This window comes from Ochlerotatus camptorhynchus, unplaced genomic scaffold, assembly GCF_037179485.1.
Source record: "Ochlerotatus camptorhynchus isolate MF236.1 unplaced genomic scaffold, CSIRO-AGI_Acam_v1.1 ptg000379l, whole genome shotgun sequence".
In the NCBI taxonomy this organism is placed as follows: domain Eukaryota; kingdom Metazoa; phylum Arthropoda; class Insecta; order Diptera; family Culicidae; genus Ochlerotatus; species Ochlerotatus camptorhynchus.
This window is the reverse complement of record NW_027040867.1, coordinates 3663432-3685800: the sequence shown is the minus strand read 5'-3', so window position 1 is coordinate 3685800 and position 22369 is coordinate 3663432. Positions and strand designations below refer to the sequence as shown.

At 42.1% G+C, this 22369-nt stretch overlaps 1 protein-coding gene across 3 annotated transcripts in view; it reads right to left on the bottom strand.

The window, feature by feature from the left end:
- Window positions 1-21740, bottom strand: part of LOC135710359 (uncharacterized) — a 44494-nt gene extending 22754 nt beyond the window's left edge. For 2 of the 3 annotated variants that reach the window (XM_065232909.1, XM_065232908.1), the window contains exon 1: window positions 21151-21737. In XM_065232909.1, coding sequence (XP_065088981.1) covers window positions 21151-21345 — 195 coding nt within the window. In that variant the 5' untranslated portion in view covers window positions 21346-21737. Of the gene's footprint in view, window positions 1-21150 lie in introns of all 3 variants that reach the window. The other variant, XM_065232910.1, reaches the window with a different exon arrangement.
- Between the last annotated feature and the right edge of the window lie 629 nt (window positions 21741-22369).

Here is a 22369-nt window from a genome sequence, read left to right as displayed (position 1 = left end):
TGCGAGCCCTTATTGATTCATGCACCAACCATGGATTTATTGAACCTGATACATCAACTCAATCAACAATCGTCGTCAGCCTTCTGTCAACTATAAACAGTTTTACATCAAACCATTGACCCTTGAACAAGTGCTGAACATATCGCAAGGTAAATCTGCAGCAAAACCGGTTGGGCTTGGATTTAGCTTCGCTGTCAGTCCTTGATGTCAACCGCTAGTAGGGGACGCCCTCTCAGCTTCTTGTCCTTTAAAATATCCGTATTGGACAGCCTGGTTTACATAAACACCATTACAAAAAATGACTTTTAGTCCAGTTTTGCAAGTGTGGATCTATTCATACCTCGCGGTCGGAAGGAGCAATTAGCAACTGAGCTTACTCTCTCAGCCGCCTCTTGCCATGAGGACTCCAACCGCACCATCAACAACCGTAGCGCAACAAAAACGCAGGATGATGTGGTATGCCACCAACAATGTGCAGGTGGTGCCCCTTCCAACATGCCAGTGCTCCGCCCAATCGAAAAATATTGGACTAAGCGGAACCTGAAGAAGACCCAAAAACTGTTGGAAGCGAGAAGCAGTTTATGCAAACTGGCGTTCTGAGGCGTACAAAGTGAACATCAACAAAACTGTCCAAAACGGTTTGAAAACGTTTTTAAGGCGCTCCAAACTTCTCAGGTGAGTGTGGCTATTGTCGGCAGCCTCTTTTACTTCGGCAACCTTTCCGTTTAAACTGCGTGTTAACCAGCTGTTCTATTATCGGCAACTCGAAATCAGCCGTATTTTGATGTGCTTATGTTTCTTTTGAAGAAACACCTAGCATAACAGGTTTGCTCACTCGTAAAAATGTATTAGGATTGAAGCTGAAAGACTAAGGAATCGTTTAAATACATTCAGCGAAGTGTTTTAGTGAGAAAATACATCGAAATTAACGTTTAAATTGTGGTTGCCCAAAACAGTCGATGGCTGCCGAAGCCATCATTTACCCTATGACTTAAAAAAATACTTCATTGTGGTTAATATACGTTCTGAAATAGTATCAATCTTATAGAGAAACATCTGGAGAATCCATTAAAAATGGTTTCATACATCACCAGTCTGTGCAGACTATGTATTTTAGTAAATTTTAACCCTATTACCTTATTTTCGTTTTAGATTACATCGAAAGTTAAGCTGATGTATGTAGCCATTTTTTTCCTAATTGTCCCCTATTTATGAAGTTAATCAATAGTATAACACGGTTATACGCGTTAGTGTCTGTCATACTATACCCTCGTGTACTAAACTACTGTAAAAATGACTGAGGAATCGAATGGTGATAGTTTCATCTTGAAAAAATTTCAGGAAATTATCCATTTTGCCCAATTTATCCCTTTTACTGAAGAAAACAAGACATGATATACTTTTATAAGAATTAAGGCCTGTTATTTTGAACGTTCGGGTACTTTTCCTCTGTAAAATTGTGAGGAATTTAATGGTGATGATCTTATTTTGGGCTGACATCAGCTTATAACCCATTTTTACCGTTTATGCTATTTTAATAAATCAAGTAGTATTAGAATTCACGCATGTCATATTGAATACTCGTTTATTATATCATTGTAAATATGTTTAAAGCATCAAAAAATGCTTGTCTCATCTTGCGCAGACATTAGATAATTAAGCATGTTGCCCGATTCTCCCCTTTTATTGAAGAAAAAAAAAATAAAATCAAACGATTATACACCACATTCATATTAAACCCTCAAGCACTGTCCTGCTGAAAACATCTAATGGTGATAATCCCATCTGAAGTGAACCTCACATACCGTAGAAATATCATTCAATAACTTTATGTATCACATAAAATTAATTATTTCTTAAGTTGCACAATCCGTGTTTCGTGTGAAAGGAAACCAATCTTGTTCCGTTTCAACTGATCCTAGTAGGTAATTCCTTACAGAGTATGTTCCTTACCGCTTATCTTTTTATCTTTATCCCCCCAAACGATCATTTATATGAACCAGTAAATAGAAAATACAAAGATATTGGATTTGATGAAAAATATTAACCATGCTGATCAAATCGATTCTGTTTACGATGCGTGTGTAACGTGAAATCATATATTCATGGCTTACTCAAGGTTATGTTGTGACAGTTTATCTTTTTTTACAGTGACAGGATTAGGATGCAGGAAGTTGATATAAAACACGATTTTTTGCCATATACATTTTCTTAAATCAAAAGATCAAAATACTTGTATATCAAACTTATAATAAGTAACAATTCTAATACTTCTTCTTCATCGTTGCTGTCACTATAGTTATCATATTCACAGAATTCCTATCATTGTTACAAGGTTCGCATTGAGGATTCATGAAATATTCTCTCATTTTTTGACTGAATGTTTCGACAGAAGATCTTCGTTTAGAACTGAGTGCCCTAACCCATATTCCAATCTTGGTGTCTGAACGAGCCAATGCAGACTTCATCAAATCTGACAAATTGGCCTCTGGAGAAGTTGTGCGAGCAAGATGGGGACGAATATATTTATAATTTTTGTGGCGAGATTCACCAAGCTACAAAACTCAAATGAAATAGTTTTAAAATAAACGTAATTATTTTGTTTATAATGCATAGATTAGTAATCAATAATCTTACCAACTTATCCACGTATTCTGCTAAATGTTTGTATTTATGAATACATGGAGGTATATTTCTTATAAACGGTAACTCTGTGTACATGCTCTTCTAAGATGTTGTACAACTCTGCTAACTTGTCCTTGTTCAAAAATTGGTTTGACAATGCCAAACAGCTTATCAAACTCAGGTTTCTCAATATCAATATCCACATTAAGAACTTCTGCAAACTTTTCTGGCTCAGAGAGTAGCTTTCTGGCCATGTTTGAGTTAAATGCTCCAAAAACCCCAACTTGCTCTATTCTGCACAAGACGAAACTATTTTTACTGGATTTCTGAGACTTTTTCCCAAAAGAATGATTATATTTGCTAAGAATAAATCAGCGCTGATCAGAGATAATGAATTTTGCTCCTTTTATGTCAATTTTTTCCCACTGTGCAATGATGCAAACATTATCACGCATACGGTATATTCTTACAGCTAATTTTTTAGCAGGGAACAGGAATTTGAAGGCGAACCAGATAATTTTGTGAAGATATTTTTTATGGTCGTTTTCATTGAAATCCTTATTCTATACTACAAATTAATGGTATTTGAAATGCGCCTTGATATTTGCAATGGTGACAAACAGTATTACCCCGCGTTCCCCTAATTTGGTATCAATCTTCAATTTTGTTAGATCATACTTCATTTTATACTTATCATAAAAAATAATTTCCTCCTTTTCTCAGTCTGATACTCAGTTAAGTATACGAATATTTACTTAAGTTTAATAAAACGCTTTGATCCGCACAGTGTCAGTTAGTGTAGATAGTAACCAGTTCTTTGCAGAGTCCAGAAGAAAAGAAGATTAGGATGCCATATAAAAAATGAATGTTTGCGTTACGTGTTGCTTACGTCACAAATGTAGTGAGCCGTCATGTTTGGTTTAGTATATTGCTAAGCTACATAGTTGCGATTTAGCACATTTGATTTGTCAGACCCACATTGTCTTTCATTCGTCATCTGGTGGGTTCCGCTTGATTACGCTGCTCATTTGCACTTCCACGTGTTTATTGATTTTGCAAAGACACTATCGGCTAATCTTATCTACGCTAAGCAAATTAACATCTTGATGGCAACAATCTACCGTCCGGTCTTCAGTCACCATCCATCAGACAGGGGTAGACAAGCGCTTTGTTTTTCGTATAGGTGAGCTACCAGTTCGTAGTATTTTGTGACATCATCTCAGCAGCCGTGCTGAACTATGGACTGGTGAAACCCCATAAATGCGTCATCAGTCGACAGTGGTTGAAAAAATTGAGCGTTTCTCCAAAATTGATCACGCATGGGTGGATTATTAATTTCCGTCAATGGATTGGTGGTTGATTCATATTTTGCTACGTCAGGTACAGCTGTAGCGAAATAAATAAACCTGATGCTCTCTTATAAGTGGGTAGTTGCGAATGGCATGAATAGGAAGTTGGCGTGAAGAATGTGTTTCTAAAATCAGTTTGAGCATTTATTACAATGATGGCAACAAGAGCGTTTGTGTAGTGTACAAGAAAGGCTAGGGTAAATAGAGCAAGTTATGGCCTAATTTGGTATTGTGCTGTGCTTTTTAACGTACGAGAAACATACATACAAGTCCTATAATATATTGTTGCGATGTATTAGAACCGTTAGGAACCTACTTATTGTTGTGTGTGGATACCTCCATACACAACAACTGGCTCCTAACGCTTCTAACTTACCGTAATAATATGACTGTTTTCCCTATGTCATCTTATTGCCTGTAAAGCTTCCATAATTTCTCACTGGCTGGCGTAGAGCTATAATTATATCAAAAAAATGTTTTTGATGCAGTTTAAACCTACTAGTTTACTAGTGCAGCAACATCAAATTCTCGGATGGGGCTTTCCTTAAAAGTGGGTTCAACAACGAGGTGATCGATTCCGCAACTATTTTATCTTTTGTGGGCAGTTTGACTCAGATGTGTCACGGTAAGGATAGAGCTGTAAACATTTCAGAGAAAGAATATCCCGGCTTCAGAGAAACCCAGAATCGACTCCATAGTAAAATTAAGAGAATTTCTGAACATGATTCAGAGAAAGCCGTAACGGGTACGGTTTTTAAAGAATCTGAGCGCAATATTCACAGATTCCCGTCTTGGAATTAAGAAAATATCAGTAGAGATTGAAAATTGTTAGCGTGGAGGTATGGTTGCAAACCATTACACCGGGGCCGTCCCCAAGATCCCCACATTAGGTTCAGATAATTCTACCTTATAATTAAGATACCTTAAGCCGGAGACAAATTGATCACGTTTCTCAGGAAATTATGCATATTTCCTTTATTTGTTGCTGATTATTCGATTATTTTTAAAATCATTAATGGTGCTAAGGATACAAAATTTTATAGAAAGTTTTGTCGAATGATTAACGCATGTAACTATTAGTATCATTAATTGATATTCGAAAATGTCATAATACCGATTTGGGGCAAAATTGATCGACAGATTTTTGATTGCTTTTTATGACATGTATCAATAGTTATTGCAGTTAACATGTAATTAATTTAACTTATAGAATGTCTGAAGAATGTGAGTTGATGTTATTACAGTTCATAAATATTGTTCGTATGTGTAGAAGATTTGTTTGTTATCATCCATGAAAGATTGAACAAAAATGAAGATCATAGAAATGTAAATTTTTCAATGGTTTTATCAACTCTTAGAGAACGTTAATAAAACGTGGCTTCATCCTGTATTCATAAATATAAAAAAAAAAACAAGTTGATTTTCAACAGTTTGTTTGATCAATTTCACTCCGGTGGTCTCTTTGCCTCTGGTTTATGGTAATTATGAACTAGGGTTCAGAGCATACCTGAGGCGATTTAGATAATTCCACAATAAGATTGGAAAAAAAATCCAAGCTAACATTTAGAGAATCTTACAACTAAAATTTAGTGCATCTCAGAATATAAACAAAAGACTTATACAACATGCACCTTACAAAAATGCAATCACCTTCATATATTTTGTAAAAATCTTCATTCACTTTGCATTTGTTCCATAAACATACATACTACGCATACTGTAGATATAATTATGAGAATTATTAACCGAGTTTCAGACAATCCCGAAGTGAGACCCAACAAACAGAGTCACAAATAAGCATATAGGGGAAATGGCTCTAATGTTGGCCTATGGATCTAAAATTGGGCCCACCGCTAAAAATCTGCTATTTATCAATGTTATCTAGATGAACGCGTCATTAGGACGGTACTTATGAATATTTTTGGTCGCTATTGAAAATTTAGTCGATTACTGAATTTATGTATGGGCCCAAATTAGGGGCATATTGAATAAATGCTGTATCAAGTGCTGTATAGCAGTGTACAATGCTGAATAAGACGGGTTGTCGAATTAAGTGCTGAAAACACTTCATGGAGATCGATAGATGCGCCTATATTCCGCTGTTTGCTTCGATATGATTAATTTATTAAATTAAAGCTTTATAAACGTTGACTGCCTTCCTGATACAGCACCAGAAGTTCGATCTAATAACAAACTGAATAAGTGTAATTTGCACATTCATTGACGTTTTAATTCGACTGTTTTCAATGGATTTAATAACATGCTTTATTAGACGTCTTATACAATTTTAAGAAATTAGTAGAATAGTGGTTACCCGAGCAAAGCTGGAGATCAAATTGAAATCAAAATTTGCTGTTATGATGTAACTTATTTTGAATACTCCAGTTGATCTTATTTTGGTTGACTTAACGGTTAACACAGCAAAAATGAGAGCAAAATTTTACACTGTTAAAGCAAACGGAACGCTAATCCTGCTTTTAATTAAATCAATTTGATTACTCATTCAGCTTTCATAATGTTTAACTGAACACGGGCCTGGCGTAGATGATTAGCATTCATGCTTCTCACGCTGAAAGACTGAAATGCTGATATAGTCAAATTTCAGCCCGGGCAAGTCAATATGTGTTAAACAAAACAAATAAACAATACTTATTAGTTCAACAACAGAAGAACTTAAATTACATTTTAAACAAGACGTTAACAGCAGAATGTCAAGTTAAGTTGCTTTCATTTAAAAAGTCTTGACTGCATAATGAAAGCACAATACGATATCAGAATTATGTCGCGACAATTGAAATCAAAATGAGTTTTCAGTATGATAAAAACTGCAAAATTTAATATCGATTTGCTTTCATTTTGTTTACCGACTTTGCTCGGGTACCGGTTCCGTTTTCCAAGTAGATGGTCGCGAGTTCAATTCCAAGCTTAACCATTTTTTTATGTGTGTTTTTAATCGTAATCATCGATCACATCACTCACGATAACAAATTTATTGACTATTCTGGACAAATCATTTTTATCTAGATCATAAAATCCTATGGTTTTGACTGTTCGGATCACTGCACATTTAATTCGGCCGCTTACGATTCTCGGGCATAAGTCAGAATTAAGTGTCATGTCGGTTTGTCGGTGCTTAGTTTACTCAATTTGGTGTCCCCTACTTTTGACGAATACGAGTAGATCCTTCTCAAATTTGGGTTGTTTAGAAATAGCATGTGTACCGACCCCTCCTTTCACGCAAAGATTAACATTTTGCCTGGGATTTTTCAGTTTCACGAAATTCGACATTTGCTTATGGGTTTCCTATAGGAGTGAACAGTTGCAGAGTCGTCGTCAACGCGAATGCTTTCACCAATGAAGATATCAAGATATTGCCGGTAAATGCTTCGTCTGAGCAAGAGATAGCCCTAATAGAGTCCGTTGTAGGCTGCGGACTTTATCAAGTTGATGATTTGACGAACGGAAATGGGAGGCTTCTCGATCTGGATTTCATCAATGAGGATAAGTGTGTTGAGGTACTGGAACCACCGTTGCCATTGCTGAAAATTGATCATCATCACAAGCCCTTCGTGTTAAAATTTGAAACCACCAGAAAGTGCGACAGCATGAATGCATCGCACCCCTTCAACTTTGATTTCAACCAATGTGATTTCACATCGCTTAACGCATTAATTTCGGCCGTTCATTAGGATGGGTGCACAGAACAGAAGGGGAAGTGCAAACAAATCGGTGAATCAAAAAGTGGTTCGTTTTTCTGCTCAACAAGCGATGTGTTCCACACGGGCTTTCTATGTGCACTCACACTATCATAGCATGCTAACTATCTTAACTGCAGGCAGAAGATGCCTTCTACCCGAGCAAAGTTAGAGATCAAATTGAAATCAGAATTTGCTGTTATGATGTAACTTACTTTGAATACTCCATTTGATCTCATTTTGGTTGACTTAACGGTTAACACATCAAAAATGAGAGCAAAATTTTACACTGTTGAATCAAACGGAAAACTAATCCTGCTTTCAATGAAATCAATTTGATTACTGATTTTGCATTCATAATGTTTGACTGAATACGGGCCTGGTGTAAATGGTTAGCATCCAAGCTTCTCACGCTGAAAGACTTGAGCTCAAATGTCACCTCGGGTTGGTTGCGAATGACCTAAAATGTGTTAAACAAAACAATTAAACAATAATCGTTAGTTCAACGACAGATAAGCTTAACTTAAATCTTAAACAAGACGTTAACAGCAGAACTTCAAGTTAAGTTGCTTTCATTTAAAATGTCTTGACTGCATAATGAAAGCACAATATGATATCAGACTAATGTCGTGACAATTGAAATCAAAATGAGTATTCATTATGATAGGAACTGCAATCTTTAATATCGATTTGCTTTCATTTTGTTAACCGACTTTGCTCGGGTACCGCTAGGTGCGCTAGTGTTCGCAAATGACAAGTGGAGCCGAAGTTCCACTCCTGTGATGGGTGCCTTAATGGGTGCAACATCAACGAAACTGTTTCCAACTTTTATCAACGAGTGCTCTCAATTGTTCGGGATGTAGTACCGATGAAGCAAAGACGCCGCTTTTTCGGGAGAAGACAGCCTTTCTGGAACAACGAGCTGCAGCATCTACGTAATCGTCTTCACAAGGCCAGGAAACGTTATTTTCGTTCGAGCGACGAACAGCACAAAGCTGAGCTGCGTGTACTGGAGAGCGACTATAACTCTTTGCTTGCGCGATGCTTCAGCAGCTACATTCATCGCACGGAAGAAAACATCAAAAACGATCCTAAATCGTTTTGGTCGTTCATGAGAAGTCGAAAGCAGACGGATGCAATTCCTCAGCATGTTTTTTTATAACGAGTTTACGGCCGAAACCCCGCTTGATTCGGCAAATTTGTTCTCGTCATTCTTTCGGGGTGTGCTAAGTAATAACCGATCACCTCCGTCTGAAGTGTACTTGGACAGTTTGCCTCGGTATGATTTGAACGTAGTGCTTCTCGATTTTTCTCCGGAAAATGTGCTGAGCAAATTCCAAGGGATAGACGAATCCAAAGGCGCCGGACCAGATCGTCTTTCACCATTCAAGAACTGCGCCGTTTCGCTTTCCGTTCCCGCCACAATTCTTTTTAATCGTTCTTGGAAAACTGCTTCCATTACTCCCATACATAAAGCTGGTAGTATCCACAACGTAGAGAACTACCGTGGCATATCAATTTTGAGCTGCTTGCCAAAGATTTTTGAAAGCCTCGTCTTCGATTCGTTTTACCCACACGTTCATCATATTATTTCCGAATTCCAGCACGGATTCGTGAGAAAACGCCCTACCACTACCAACCTTTTGGCATATGTTTTCTCGTTCGTCAACGCACTGGAAATGAGACAACAAATCGATGCCATCTATATCGACTTCTCTAAAGTGTTCGATAGAGTGCCGCATTCTTTGGCGGTGGACAAATTGGACAGAATGGGCCTACCCGCCTGGTTGACTCGCTGGATATTTTCCTACCTAACTGAGCGCAGTGCTTCGCCTTAATGGAACGAGCTCTGACCCATCCGTTTGATGTTTGTTGTCATCGTTTTAATGAAGTATTTGTCCTTTTTTATTTTAATATATCTAAGACAATGTTTAGAAATTGGATTAGTGAATAGCAATATCTGTCTGTACAATCAGTTCGAAGACTAGTAAAATAAAATAAATAAATACCAAAACAAAGCTTTCAAATAAAGTTCGTAGGCCACAGTTGAAAAAAGCATCAAAATTACGTCCCTAATGTTCGGTCCATAGATATAAAGCGCTAAAAGCGTTAAATCTTTTAAACTAGCAGTAAGAGTGAAAAGTGTGGCATTGATTTATTATTCTGGCATGTTACAAAAATGGTAAGTCCTTTCAATTCATGAAATTATCAAGTTTTTTGATGACCACAGCTCCACAGACAAACAGACATAACACATTGAATATTTCTCACTGTAAAACATCGTCGCTAAAACATTACTGCCATCTGTTGAGTACACTGTGGTGGGTAGTACGCTGAACAGATGGCAGTAGTGTGTAAACGTCAAATGCAAGGTAACTGAATATGTGCGCCACAGGTGGCGGTACTACCAACTACGATACGTTTAAATTGACCGTTAAATGCTTGTTCGATGAACAACTTGCGAGTGTTATGTCTGTTTGTCTGAGAAAGCTCTGTAGATTTTTGTTAGTGCAATAATACGGCAAGATCATGGCGTCTAGAAATGGAAAATTAAGTAAATTTCACTAAACTTTTTCTTTGAAAAAGAGCTATAAATGTTCAAAATTTGTCCCAAAAATGGGCAATAAATTTACGAATAACAATTTTACAGCAGGTGTGGCATTAGTTTTTCATTCTTATTGTGTACTAGCTGAGAGTGCCCGGCCTTGCTCGGGATTCAATATTAGCTTGAGTTTATGCGCCAATTAAAAAAAGCATGCTATATTGTACGTAGCCCCCTCCCCTTTATCTAAGGGGCTACCCCCTATGACCTCCACATGCCAGATTTGGTTCCATTTGCTTGATTAGTTCTCGAGTTATGCAGAAATTTCTGTTTCATTTGTATGGAAGCCCCTCTTTACAGAGGAGGGAGGGGTCTCGAACCATCATAAGAACCTTTCCCTGCCCCAAAAACCCCTGCATACAAATTTTCACGCCGATCTGTTCAGTAGCTTCCGAGTCTATAAGGGTCAGACAGACAGACAGACAGACAGACAGACAGACAGACAGACAGACAGACAGACAGACAGACAGACAGACAGACAGACAGACAGACAGACAGACAGACAGACAGACAGACAGACAGACAGACAGACAGACAGACAGACAGACAGACAGACAGACAGACAGACAGACAGACAGACAGACAGACAGACAGACAGACAGACAGACAGACAGACAGACAGACAGACAGACAGACAGACAGACAGACAGACAGACAGACAGACAGACAGACAGACAGACAGACAGACAGACAGACAGACAGACAGACAGACAGACAGACAGACAGACAGACAGACAGACAGACAGACAGACAGACAGACAGACAGACAGACAGACAGACAGACAGACAGACAGACAGACAGACAGACAGACAGACAGACAGACAGACAGACAGACAGACAGACAGACAGACAGACAGACAGACAGACAGACAGACAGACAGACAGACAGACAGACAGACAGACAGACAGACAGACAGACAGACAGACAGACAGACAGACAGACAGACAGACAGACAGACAGACAGACAGACAGACAGACAGACAGACAGACAGACAGACAGACAGACAGACAGACAGACAGACAGACAGACAGACAGACAGACAGACAGACAGACAGACAGACAGACAGACAGACAGACAGACAGACAGACAGACAGACAGACAGACAGACAGACAGACAGACAGACAGACAGACAGACAGACAGACAGACAGACAGACAGACAGACAGACAGACAGACAGACAGACAGACAGACAGACAGACAGACAGACAGACAGACAGACAGACAGACAGACAGACAGACAGACAGACAGACAGACAGACAGACAGACAGACAGACAGACAGACAGACAGACAGACAGACAGACAGACAGACAGACAGACAGACAGACAGACAGACAGACAGACAGACAGACAGACAGACAGACAGACAGACAGACAGACAGACAGACAGACAGACAGACAGACAGACAGACAGACAGACAGACAGACAGACAGACAGACAGACAGACAGACAGACAGACAGACAGACAGACAGACAGACAGACAGACAGACAGACAGACAGACAGACAGACAGACAGACAGACAGACAGACAGACAGACAGACAGACAGACAGACAGACAGACAGACAGACAGACAGACAGACAGACAGACAGACAGACAGACAGACAGACAGACAGACAGACAGACAGACAGACAGACAGACAGACAGACAGACAGACAGACAGACAGACAGACAGACAGACAGACAGACAGACAGACAGACAGACAGACAGACAGACAGACAGACAGACAGACAGACAGACAGACAGACAGACAGACAGACAGACAGACAGACAGACAGACAGACAGACAGACAGACAGACAGACAGACAGACAGACAGACAGACAGACAGACAGACAGACAGACAGACAGACAGACAGACAGACAGACAGACAGACAGACAGACAGACAGACAGACAGACAGACAGACAGACAGACAGACAGACAGACAGACAGACAGACAGACAGACAGACAGACAGACAGACAGACAGACAGACAGACAGACAGACAGACAGACAGACAGACAGACAGACAGACAGACAGACAGACAGACAGACAGACAGACAGACAGACAGACAGACAGACAGACAGACAGACAGACAGACAGACAGACAGACAGACAGACAGACAGACAGACAGACAGACAGACAGACAGACAGACAGACAGACAGACAGACAGACAGACAGACAGACAGACAGACAGACAGACAGACAGACAGACAGACAGACAGACAGACAGACAGACAGACAGACAGACAGACAGACAGACAGACAGACAGACAGACAGACAGACAGACAGACAGACAGACAGACAGACAGACAGACAGACAGACAGACAGACAGACAGACAGACAGACAGACAGACAGACAGACAGACAGACAGACAGACAGACAGACAGACAGACAGACAGACAGACAGACAGACAGACAGACAGACAGACAGACAGACAGACAGACAGACAGACAGACAGACAGACAGACAGACAGACAGACAGACAGACAGACAGACAGACAGACAGACAGACAGACAGACAGACAGACAGACAGACAGACAGACAGACAGACAGACAGACAGGGAGACGTACCGATGGCAATTCGGTTGAGAAAGGCGTATGGTGGCACGCAGACGGCGTCGATACGACTTTCTTCGGACGCAGCTAACGAGCTGCTGAAGACTGGCCGAATCAAGGTTGGGTGGTCAGTGTGCCCGTTGAAAGCTATTCCTCGGGTATCTAAGAAAATGGAGAGATGCTACAAATGCATGGGCTTCGGTCACCAGGCGAGACACTGCAAAGGCCCTGACAGATCTGATCTGTGCAGGAAATGCGGAGAGAAGGGGCACGTTGCAAAAGACTGTACAAAGCAACCGAGGTGCATGCTCTGCAAAAAGGAGGACGGAAATGGCCATGTGACGGGAAGTTTCAGGTGCCCTGAGTTCAAGAAGGCGATGGTGGGCCAGCAATAATGAAGGTAACCCAAATAAATCTCAATCATTGTAACACAGCACAGCAACTGTTGTGGCAGTCAACAACGGAAACAAAGTGCGACGTTGCAATCATTGCAGAGCCATACCGAGTCCCTCTCGATAATGGTAACTGGGTGGCGGATAGAGCAGGAATGGCGGCCATACAAGTCATGGGCAGGTATCCCATACAACAAGTGGTGGCAAGCTCATATGAAGGTTTCGTGATCGCCAAAATCAATGGAATCTTTGTATGTAGTTGCTACGCACCCCCGAGATGGACAATTGAGCAGTTCCACCAGATGCTAGATGGGCTCACCGAAGAGCTCATTGGACGGAGACCAGTCGTCATCGCAGGAGACTTCAATGCTTGGGCAGTGGATTGGGGGAGCAGATGTACCAACGCAAGAGGGTATAGCCTGCTGGAAGCTCTGGCAAAGTTGAACGTCAGTCTGGCCAACGAAGGAACCATCAGCACCTTCCGCAAAGATGGTAGGGAATCCATTATCGACGTTACTTTCTGCAGTACGTCGCTAATGGCAAATATGAACTGGACGGTGTGCGAGGAGTACACCCATAGTGACCATCAGGCGATCCGGTACAGTATCGGCGAACGAACACCGGTGGAAATGCGGAGGACGAAGGTAAGCGAGCGGAAGTGGAAGACGAAGGCATTCAATAAGGATCTCTTCATCGAAGCTCTAAGGGTAGACAACAGCGTCCCGGGCCTAAGCGCGAATGAGTTGACCGAATTATTAGCAAGGGCATGTGACACAACTATGCCGAGAAAACTGGAGCCAACGAACAGGCGGCGTCCAGCCTACTGGTGGAACGAGGAAATTAGCACCCTCCGTGCTACTTGTCTTCTAGCCAGAAGGCGTGCTCAGAGAGCAAGAACAGAAGCAGACAGAGAGGAGCGCAGGGTGGTGTTCCGAGAGGCCAGGGCTGCACTGAAACGAAAGATAAAGCTGAGCAAGTCAAATAGTTTCAAGGAGTTGTGCCGCGATGCCGATGCCAACCCCTGGGGCAACGCATACCGAGTTGCGATGGCGAAGATCAGAGGCCCAACGATGCCGGTTGAAATGTGTCACAACAAGCTGAAAGTCATCGTGGAGGGACTTTTCCCACAGCATGACCCAACGAACTGGCCACCTACACCATATGGCGAGGTAGATGAAGACAACGTTGAACAAGTCTCCAACGAGGAACTCATAGCAGCAGCGAAAGGGTTGAAAGCGAATAAAGCTCCCGGCCCGGATGGAATTCCCAACGTGGCGTTGAAGGCGGCGATCCAGACGTTCCCGGACATGTTCAGGATGGTGCTGCAGAAATGTCTGGACGATGGTCAGTTCCCTGATAGGTGGAAGGTACAAAAGCTTGTGCTGTTGCCGAAGCCCGGAAAACCGCCGGGGGATCCTGCATCGTATAGGCCAATATGCTTGCTGGATACTGTAGGAAAGCTCTTAGAGAGGATCATCCTCAACAGGCTGACGAAATGCACGGAGAGTGAACACGGATTGTCGGAGAGACAGTTTGGATTCCGGAAAGGGAGATCGACGGTGGATGCAATTCGGACAGTGATTGACAGAGCCGAGAAAGCTTCCAAACAGAAGCGGAGAGGAAATCGATACTGCGCCGTGATTACGATCGATGTCAAGAATGCATTCAATAGCGCCAGCTGGGAGGCCATCGCCAAGGCGCTCCATAGAATGAGGGTTCCAGGCTACCTCTGCAGGATTCTAAGTAGTTATTTCCAGAACCGGGTCCTTGTCTACGTGACAGACACGGGGCAGAAATCGCTTAGAATCACGGCGGGGGTTCCCCAAGGCTCCATTCTAGGTCCCACGCTGTGGAACGGAATGTACAATGGCGTGCTGACGCTCAAGCTGCCCAAAGGAGTTGAGATCGTTGGCTTTGCGGACGATGTCGTCTTGACGGTAACCGGTGAGAGAAGTGGAAATGTTGGCGGCTGAGGCGATAGATACGATTGGTAACTGGATGCAAGGAGCGAAGCTGCAGATAGCCCACCACAAAACAGAAGTGATGTTGGTCAGTAACTGCAAAGCAGTGCAGCGGGCAGAAATTACCGTTGGAGAGCACACCATTGCTTCGAAGCGCATGCTTAAGTATCTGGGAGTGATGATCGACGACCGGCTAAACTTTAATAGCCACATCGAATATGCTTGCGAGAAGGCGACGAAGGTCATCAACGCAATAGCCAGAATCATGCCGAACAATTCTGGTCCAAGCAGCAGCAAGAGACGTCTTCTGGCTAGTGTTTCCTCATCAATACTAAGGTACGGAGGTCCAGCCTGGATTGAAGCGCTGAAAACGAAGCAGAACCAAAGGAAATTGAGCAGTACGTTCCGGCTCATGGCCATGCGAGTCGTGAGTGCGTACAGAACCATTTCGATGGAGGCAGTATGCGTTATCGCCGGTATGATCCCAATCGGCATCACCTTGGCGGAGGACTACGAGTGCTATATGACGAGAGAAACCAGAGGAGTACGAAAAATGGTGAGAACGGAGTCGATGGCTAAGTGGCAGCAGGAGTGGGATGCAGCAGAGAACGGTAGATGGACACACAGGCTAATACCGACTCTTTCGACCTGGGTGAACAGGAAGCATGGAGAAGCCAACTTCCACTTGACGCAGTTCCTGTCTGGTCATGGCTGCTTCAGGAAGTACCTGCATCGGTTCGGACACACAACGTCACCCTTCTGTCCGGAGTGTGGGAATGTGGAAGAATCACCAGAGCACGTGGTTTTCGAATGTCCTAGATTTGATGATGTGCGAGAGGATATGCTCGCCCTTAGCACGGAGAATGTCGTCGAAGAAATGTGTCGAGAGGAGGGCACCTTTAACGCCGTCAGCAGAGCAGTAACGCAGATCATGTCAGCGCTGCAGCGAAAATGGCGGGAAGACCAACTAGAAAGTAGTAATGTGCTCACACAAGTGCGAACTGAAAGCCGAAGCCGGGAGAACTCTCCGTCAGAGTAGGCTGTATCCACCACCAGGGATAACCGAGTAGAACGTGACGCTGGGAGATAAATGGCTCACAAATTGGAGAGACGATCAGCGAACTGGAAGCGCCAATTAGCTGAGGTAAAGTGAGGTGCGTAATGCACGGCCCCCTCCGAAGTAATACGACAAGTGGTTCCGGGGGAAAAGGGCAAGGCGTCTAAGGAGGTTTTAGTGCGGTAAGAATCCCACACACCGTGTCACCGACTGTGCGCCCAGTCGTCAAGCGGTGGCACGATGGCCTTTTTGAAGGTTTCCTCCTTGCCAAAAAAAAAAAAAAAAAAAAAACAGACAGACAGACAGACAGACAGACAGACAGACAGACAGACAGACAGACAGACAGACAGACAGACAGACAGACAGACAGACAGACAGACAGACAGACAGACAGACAGACAGACAGACAGACAGACAGACAGACAGACAGACAGACAGACAGACAGACAGACAGACAGACAGACAGACAGACAGACAGACAGACAGACAGACAGACAGACAGACAGACAGACAGACAGACAGACAGACAGACAGACAGACAGACAGACAGACAGACAGACAGACAGACAGACAGACAGACAGACAGACAGACAGACAGACAGACAGACAGACAGACAGACAGACAGACAGACAGACAGACAGACAGACAGACAGACAGACAGACAGACAGACAGACAGACAGACAGACAGACAGACAGACAGACAGACAGACAGACAGACAGACAGACAGACAGACAGACAGACAGACAGACAGACAGACAGACAGACAGACAGACAGACAGACAGACAGACAGACAGACAGACAGACAGACAGACAGACAGACAGACAGACAGACAGACAGACAGACAGACAGACAGACAGACAGACAGACAGACAGACAGACAGACAGACAGACAGACAGACAGACAGACAGACAGACAGACAGACAGACAGACAGACAGACAGACAGACAGACAGACAGACAGACAGACAGACAGACAGACAGACAGACAGACAGACAGACAGACAGACAGACAGACAGACAGACAGACAGACAGACAGACAGACAGACAGACAGACAGACAGACAGACAGACAGACAGACAGACAGACAGACAGACAGACAGACAGACAGACAGACAGACAGACAGACAGACAGACAGACAGACAGACAGACAGACAGACAGACAGACAGACAGACAGACAGACAGACAGACAGACAGACAGACAGACAGACAGACAGACAGACAGACAGACAGACAGACAGACAGACAGACAGACAGACAGACAGACAGACAGACAGACAGACAGACAGACAGACAGACAGACAGACAGACAGACAGACAGACAGACAGACAGACTTCCCTGCCGAAAGAAGGCGTGATCAGAGATTTTATGCCTCATTGAACCCAGGCCTTTTGGCGCCGCTAATATACTAATTCATACATTGGTTGGCATAGAAAGCTCTCAAGTAATATATCTGGAAGTGCATCTAGAACACTCGCTACAGAAGTGTAAACAGCCTAGAAGAAGAAAAAGATTTGAATTCGTTGGAAATGCTATACTAATATCAACATGAAGCTTTTTTTTTTTCCTTTGGTTTGTTTTTTCCGTCGATCTTGTTTTCCGTGCTGAGCACCAATGCTACCGACGTGCCAGGAAGGCAGCTTCCACACCTGGACCCTACCTATCGACCCATCAACTCATGAGCCGGGGACCAACGGCTTTACTTCCCATCCGAAGGACGGCGTGATCAGAGATGTTATGCCTCAGAACATCCCGGCGGCGCCGACTGGGATTGAACCCAGGCCTGCTGGGGTGAGAGGTAATCACGCTTACCACTACACCACCGGCGTCGTTTAACATGAAGCTTTAATGTGATAATTTATTAACTAGATAAAGTTTTGAAGGGGATAAGTTGATACTTCCACTAGAGTACGGCAGTGTGAAAATTGAATAGAAGTTGAACTTTAGCGAAGGGCCATTAATGCGACGGTACTAGCATAGACGTAACTCTAAGATCAGAAGGTCCCGATGAAACGTGCTCAACTTATTGGCTCAGCTCTGGTACCCTCTTCTGTTCCAAGCTAATCGATGCACCCCTCGAAACATAGGAAAATCCACGAATCCATGTCTGTCTGTCTGTCTGTCTGAATCCATGAAGCTTTAATGTGATAATTTATTAACTTTTATCTCATTTTATCTGTCAAACTTGCATAGCGAATCAAAACAAACATAGTGTAGTATTTTCTGTTGCAGTGGTGACTGGATTTTTGGGAATATTTTAAGTCGCATTTTGATGGTACGCTGACGAAAAACAACGAATGTTTTGGTAATTTCACGCCTAGAACGCTATTGAGTTTAACACATTTGGAAACAAAAAAGGTGTACCATTTGAATTTAAACACGTCTCAAAATCATTTTCAATCTAATTCATACTTGGAAAACCATATAATTGTTCACAAATAAGTAATTTAGAATTGTTTGCAAAATTGCAAATATTTTGCAAAATTATTTTTGCACGTGTTTCGAGTAGAATGCAATGAGAGTGTAAGATCTTGAAATCAAAACAACAACAAAAACCAAAACAGACACTTTGTTGTTGTTGTTTTGTATTCACTTCGGATAAGCATAACTGTCACTTTGACAACTCTATCTGTCATACGCATGGCCCGCACTTATTTCATCCCCGCACTTTCGCCGGCGCCGGTGGTGTAGTGGTAAGCGTGACTGCTTTCTAACACCCCGATGGGTCTGGGTTCAATCCCAGCCGAGGTCGGTGGGATTTTTCTGAGGCATAAAAATCTCTGGTCACGTCTTCCTTCGGAAGGGAAGTAAAGCCGTTGGTCCCGGCCCATGTGTGTTGAATGGGTGCGATATCCTACGCAGGTGTGGAAGCTGCCTTCCTGCACATTCGATTGTCGTCAATGGATGGCAATCGATGTCCGTCGGTGATTGGCACTAGATTGCGGAACAGAGACCGATGTTAAATAAAGGAAAGAAGAAGAAGAAGAAGAAGAAGAAGAAGAAGAAGAAGATCCCCGTACTTTCAACGTGCGGAGTCCAGTAAGGTGCAAAATGCGCAATACTTGCATTTTGGCTAGAATAGGGTACATTAATCGATTTGTTTGGGACCAATTGGCGTTGACGGCGACTCTGTAGCTCTTTACTCCAATGGTAAAATCCATAAGCAAACGTCAGACTGTGCGTGAAACATGGCGGACTTCGTACTATCTTTTCACTCCACTAAAAATTCCTATTAGAAACTGTCAATCTTTGCTAGAAGAGACGATTTTTCGGCGGTGCCGTCAACGCCAATAGGCCAGTCAAGTAGTGAGCCAATTTAATATCGTTAGTTTCTACCGGCTGGTACTAGTCAAACGCAAACTCCTTTACCTAACCCATACATTAATGAATGAGGGGACTTGATGTTTTTCTTCAAATCCGCAGAATGTTGTCCAAATGCTAAAAAAATGAATATGTAGTTGCTATGACAATAACTAACAAACCTGTTGTTGTTACGGTCAGTTAGGCAGCAATGTAAAAAAATGACGTAATATGATAGTTGAATATGTACCAGACAACAACACCAATTTCATCACAACAACAACAGTATTGTTATTAATTGTTATATAACATAATACATATTAATTCCTTTTTTTTCAACGTTTGAACAACTAGAACCGAAGTTAAAGCGATGTGAGTGACATTCAATGATTTCCCACAGTAATTCAACAAAATATAAACTTCAAACCATTTGTGTGACATCTAAACCGTAATCAATCTTTACCATTTTTGCACAGATCCATATTTTGGGGTTATGACTCAAACTAAAGGGTGGCCTATAAGAAATCTAATATTTTTTTTTTCAAAATGATGCAGCCTACTATCAATTACATAAACAATATTTCGAAATTGAAATCTTTTCCTTCTAGCCAAAAACGGAATAATACTGTATAAGCATTAAGGTACACCGGGGTAAGTTGAAACGGGCGGGGATGTTGAAAGCTACCTTAAAGGAAAAGCGTAATCAAGGCCTGATAATCTCCGTGATGCAATAACAAGAATGAGTCATAAACCTTTGAAGTTAAAGTTTAAAACTACATATATTATTTTATGTGTTTGTTATTACTTTAATTTGAGGTTTATTTTAGGCAAATACACAACATTGTCTTAGTAATATGTAAATCATTTTATTTACCGGAAGACAGAGTTAAACTCGAAAAAATATATGGGTCGCGTTGACACGTTATTTCTAGTAGCATTTATATATGACATACTGATTGGAAAACAAAGCATGCCATTTCTACTTACAATTTTTAAAAGCTCCCAACTGCCGCTCATTTCCATTTGGTCAAAACTGAGTTTTTCAATGGAAGTGGTAGCTAACGCATAGTTTCATAATACTTGATAAACTCAACAAGTTTGTTCTGGAAAAACTTAGAAATATAGCCAAACCTATACCCTCATATTATCAGGTTTGCTTTGTGAGTGAGGAAGTCTTTTCAACGATAAACAATAGGTCACTCGTTGTAGTAATAGTAGTCGCGTGTCAAATAAACACTTCTCTATCATGGCGTCGTCCTTGGCTAGACCGCGAAGTACTTAAGCTAACAGTAAGCTTAAAAACAGTCAACGTCTTTCTATTTATCGCCGAACGAACTTGGCTGCATGTGCACTTGATCTGTTTCTTGTTTGACTGTATGCCATTATCAAATGTGGTAATCACACGATCACTTGAATAAATACGCTTTGGAGATGTACTGTTGCGCTTAGAAATGCCGGTTCATCAAAAGAATTTGAATGTTCCGATGAACTAGAACAGGGCCACATACTGGCACCATGTGCGAAAACAGAACAAAACGATTGATGTTTGGTTGGTAACATCTGTTTTTCTACAGAACTAATTTGTAAATTTTCCTTTATTCCTTACCTGCTGCAGATGCCGTGGAGGTTGTGGTGTTAGGAAAGGCTTCGTTCCGTCACCACCAGCACCGCTCTTATCATCTTTCTTCTCATCTTCCACTGTGGCCTGATTGGTTTTGGCCAGCTCCTCGTTAACCTTTTCGCGAAGAACCTTTTCGTACCTCGCCGAGGGTATGTGCACAACAAACATAACACCGGACATGGTGACTGAAGTGGAGGTCGCCAATCACAGCCGAGCACTTGCACCCCGCACTACTTATTCTAATTATATGTGTAGTAGCACCACACGTGCACTACCAAGCCGGCCGGAAAATATTGATTTCTTGCACCGAAACTAGAACGTTTAGACACGAAACAGACGCTTTTCCGTCTGCATATAAAATTGAAATTTTATTTTAGATGCTTGTCTCACACCCGATTGCTCCTTCTAAAACGCCGTCCGCCGAGACCAGTCTTGCACGAGATTCATATCGTCAAAATTTGAACAAAAGGAAACAGTCACTTCGAACCGTCGTCTACAACACTGCGACACTCGACGACACCACGATCAACACTGAGTACCACCTACTGACAACGGACTACTCGACCCACGATTTAACAACGACGACGCCGACAAGAGTTGGAGAGCTAAACCATTGCCCGGTTGTCCGTTACTACTCAACGTGAGAGAGGGATTTTGAATAACAGTTTTACATGGTTTACTTAGGCTGATTCAGTGGCGTGAAGTGGCGATAGGTAGGGGGGATTGATCGTTATAACATTCATCGTGGTATTCGCATTCATTCTTGTGCTCATCCTTTAATTTACACATCTAGGGTAAGGAGTGGAAATATTTTGATCAGATGAAAATAGGAGGGATGCGATCATCATTGTGAGTCACATTTTGGTGGAATTTCGATACACATGACGGTTGCAAATGGAAGCACCGACAAAGGTAGACGTGCTTCCCTATTATGATGAATAAGTTGTTTTTTTTTGTAGCTCCAATAGGTTTCTGTCTTATGCAGCGGCACATCAAGTTTTACCAGTTACTATGGCAATAATGAATCCGAAATAGTAGAAACATGCATTTAAGGAGATTGGGCAAAAATGTATGTAGACAGGTCCTAGCATGTATATCAATGAATGACATCTCATTTGAAAGCTCTCATTGGGACAAGAAAAAGTTGGTATCGGCCAAAACTTTTTAGCGTGGGAGAAAAAAGTCATTGATTCTGTAATGTTTA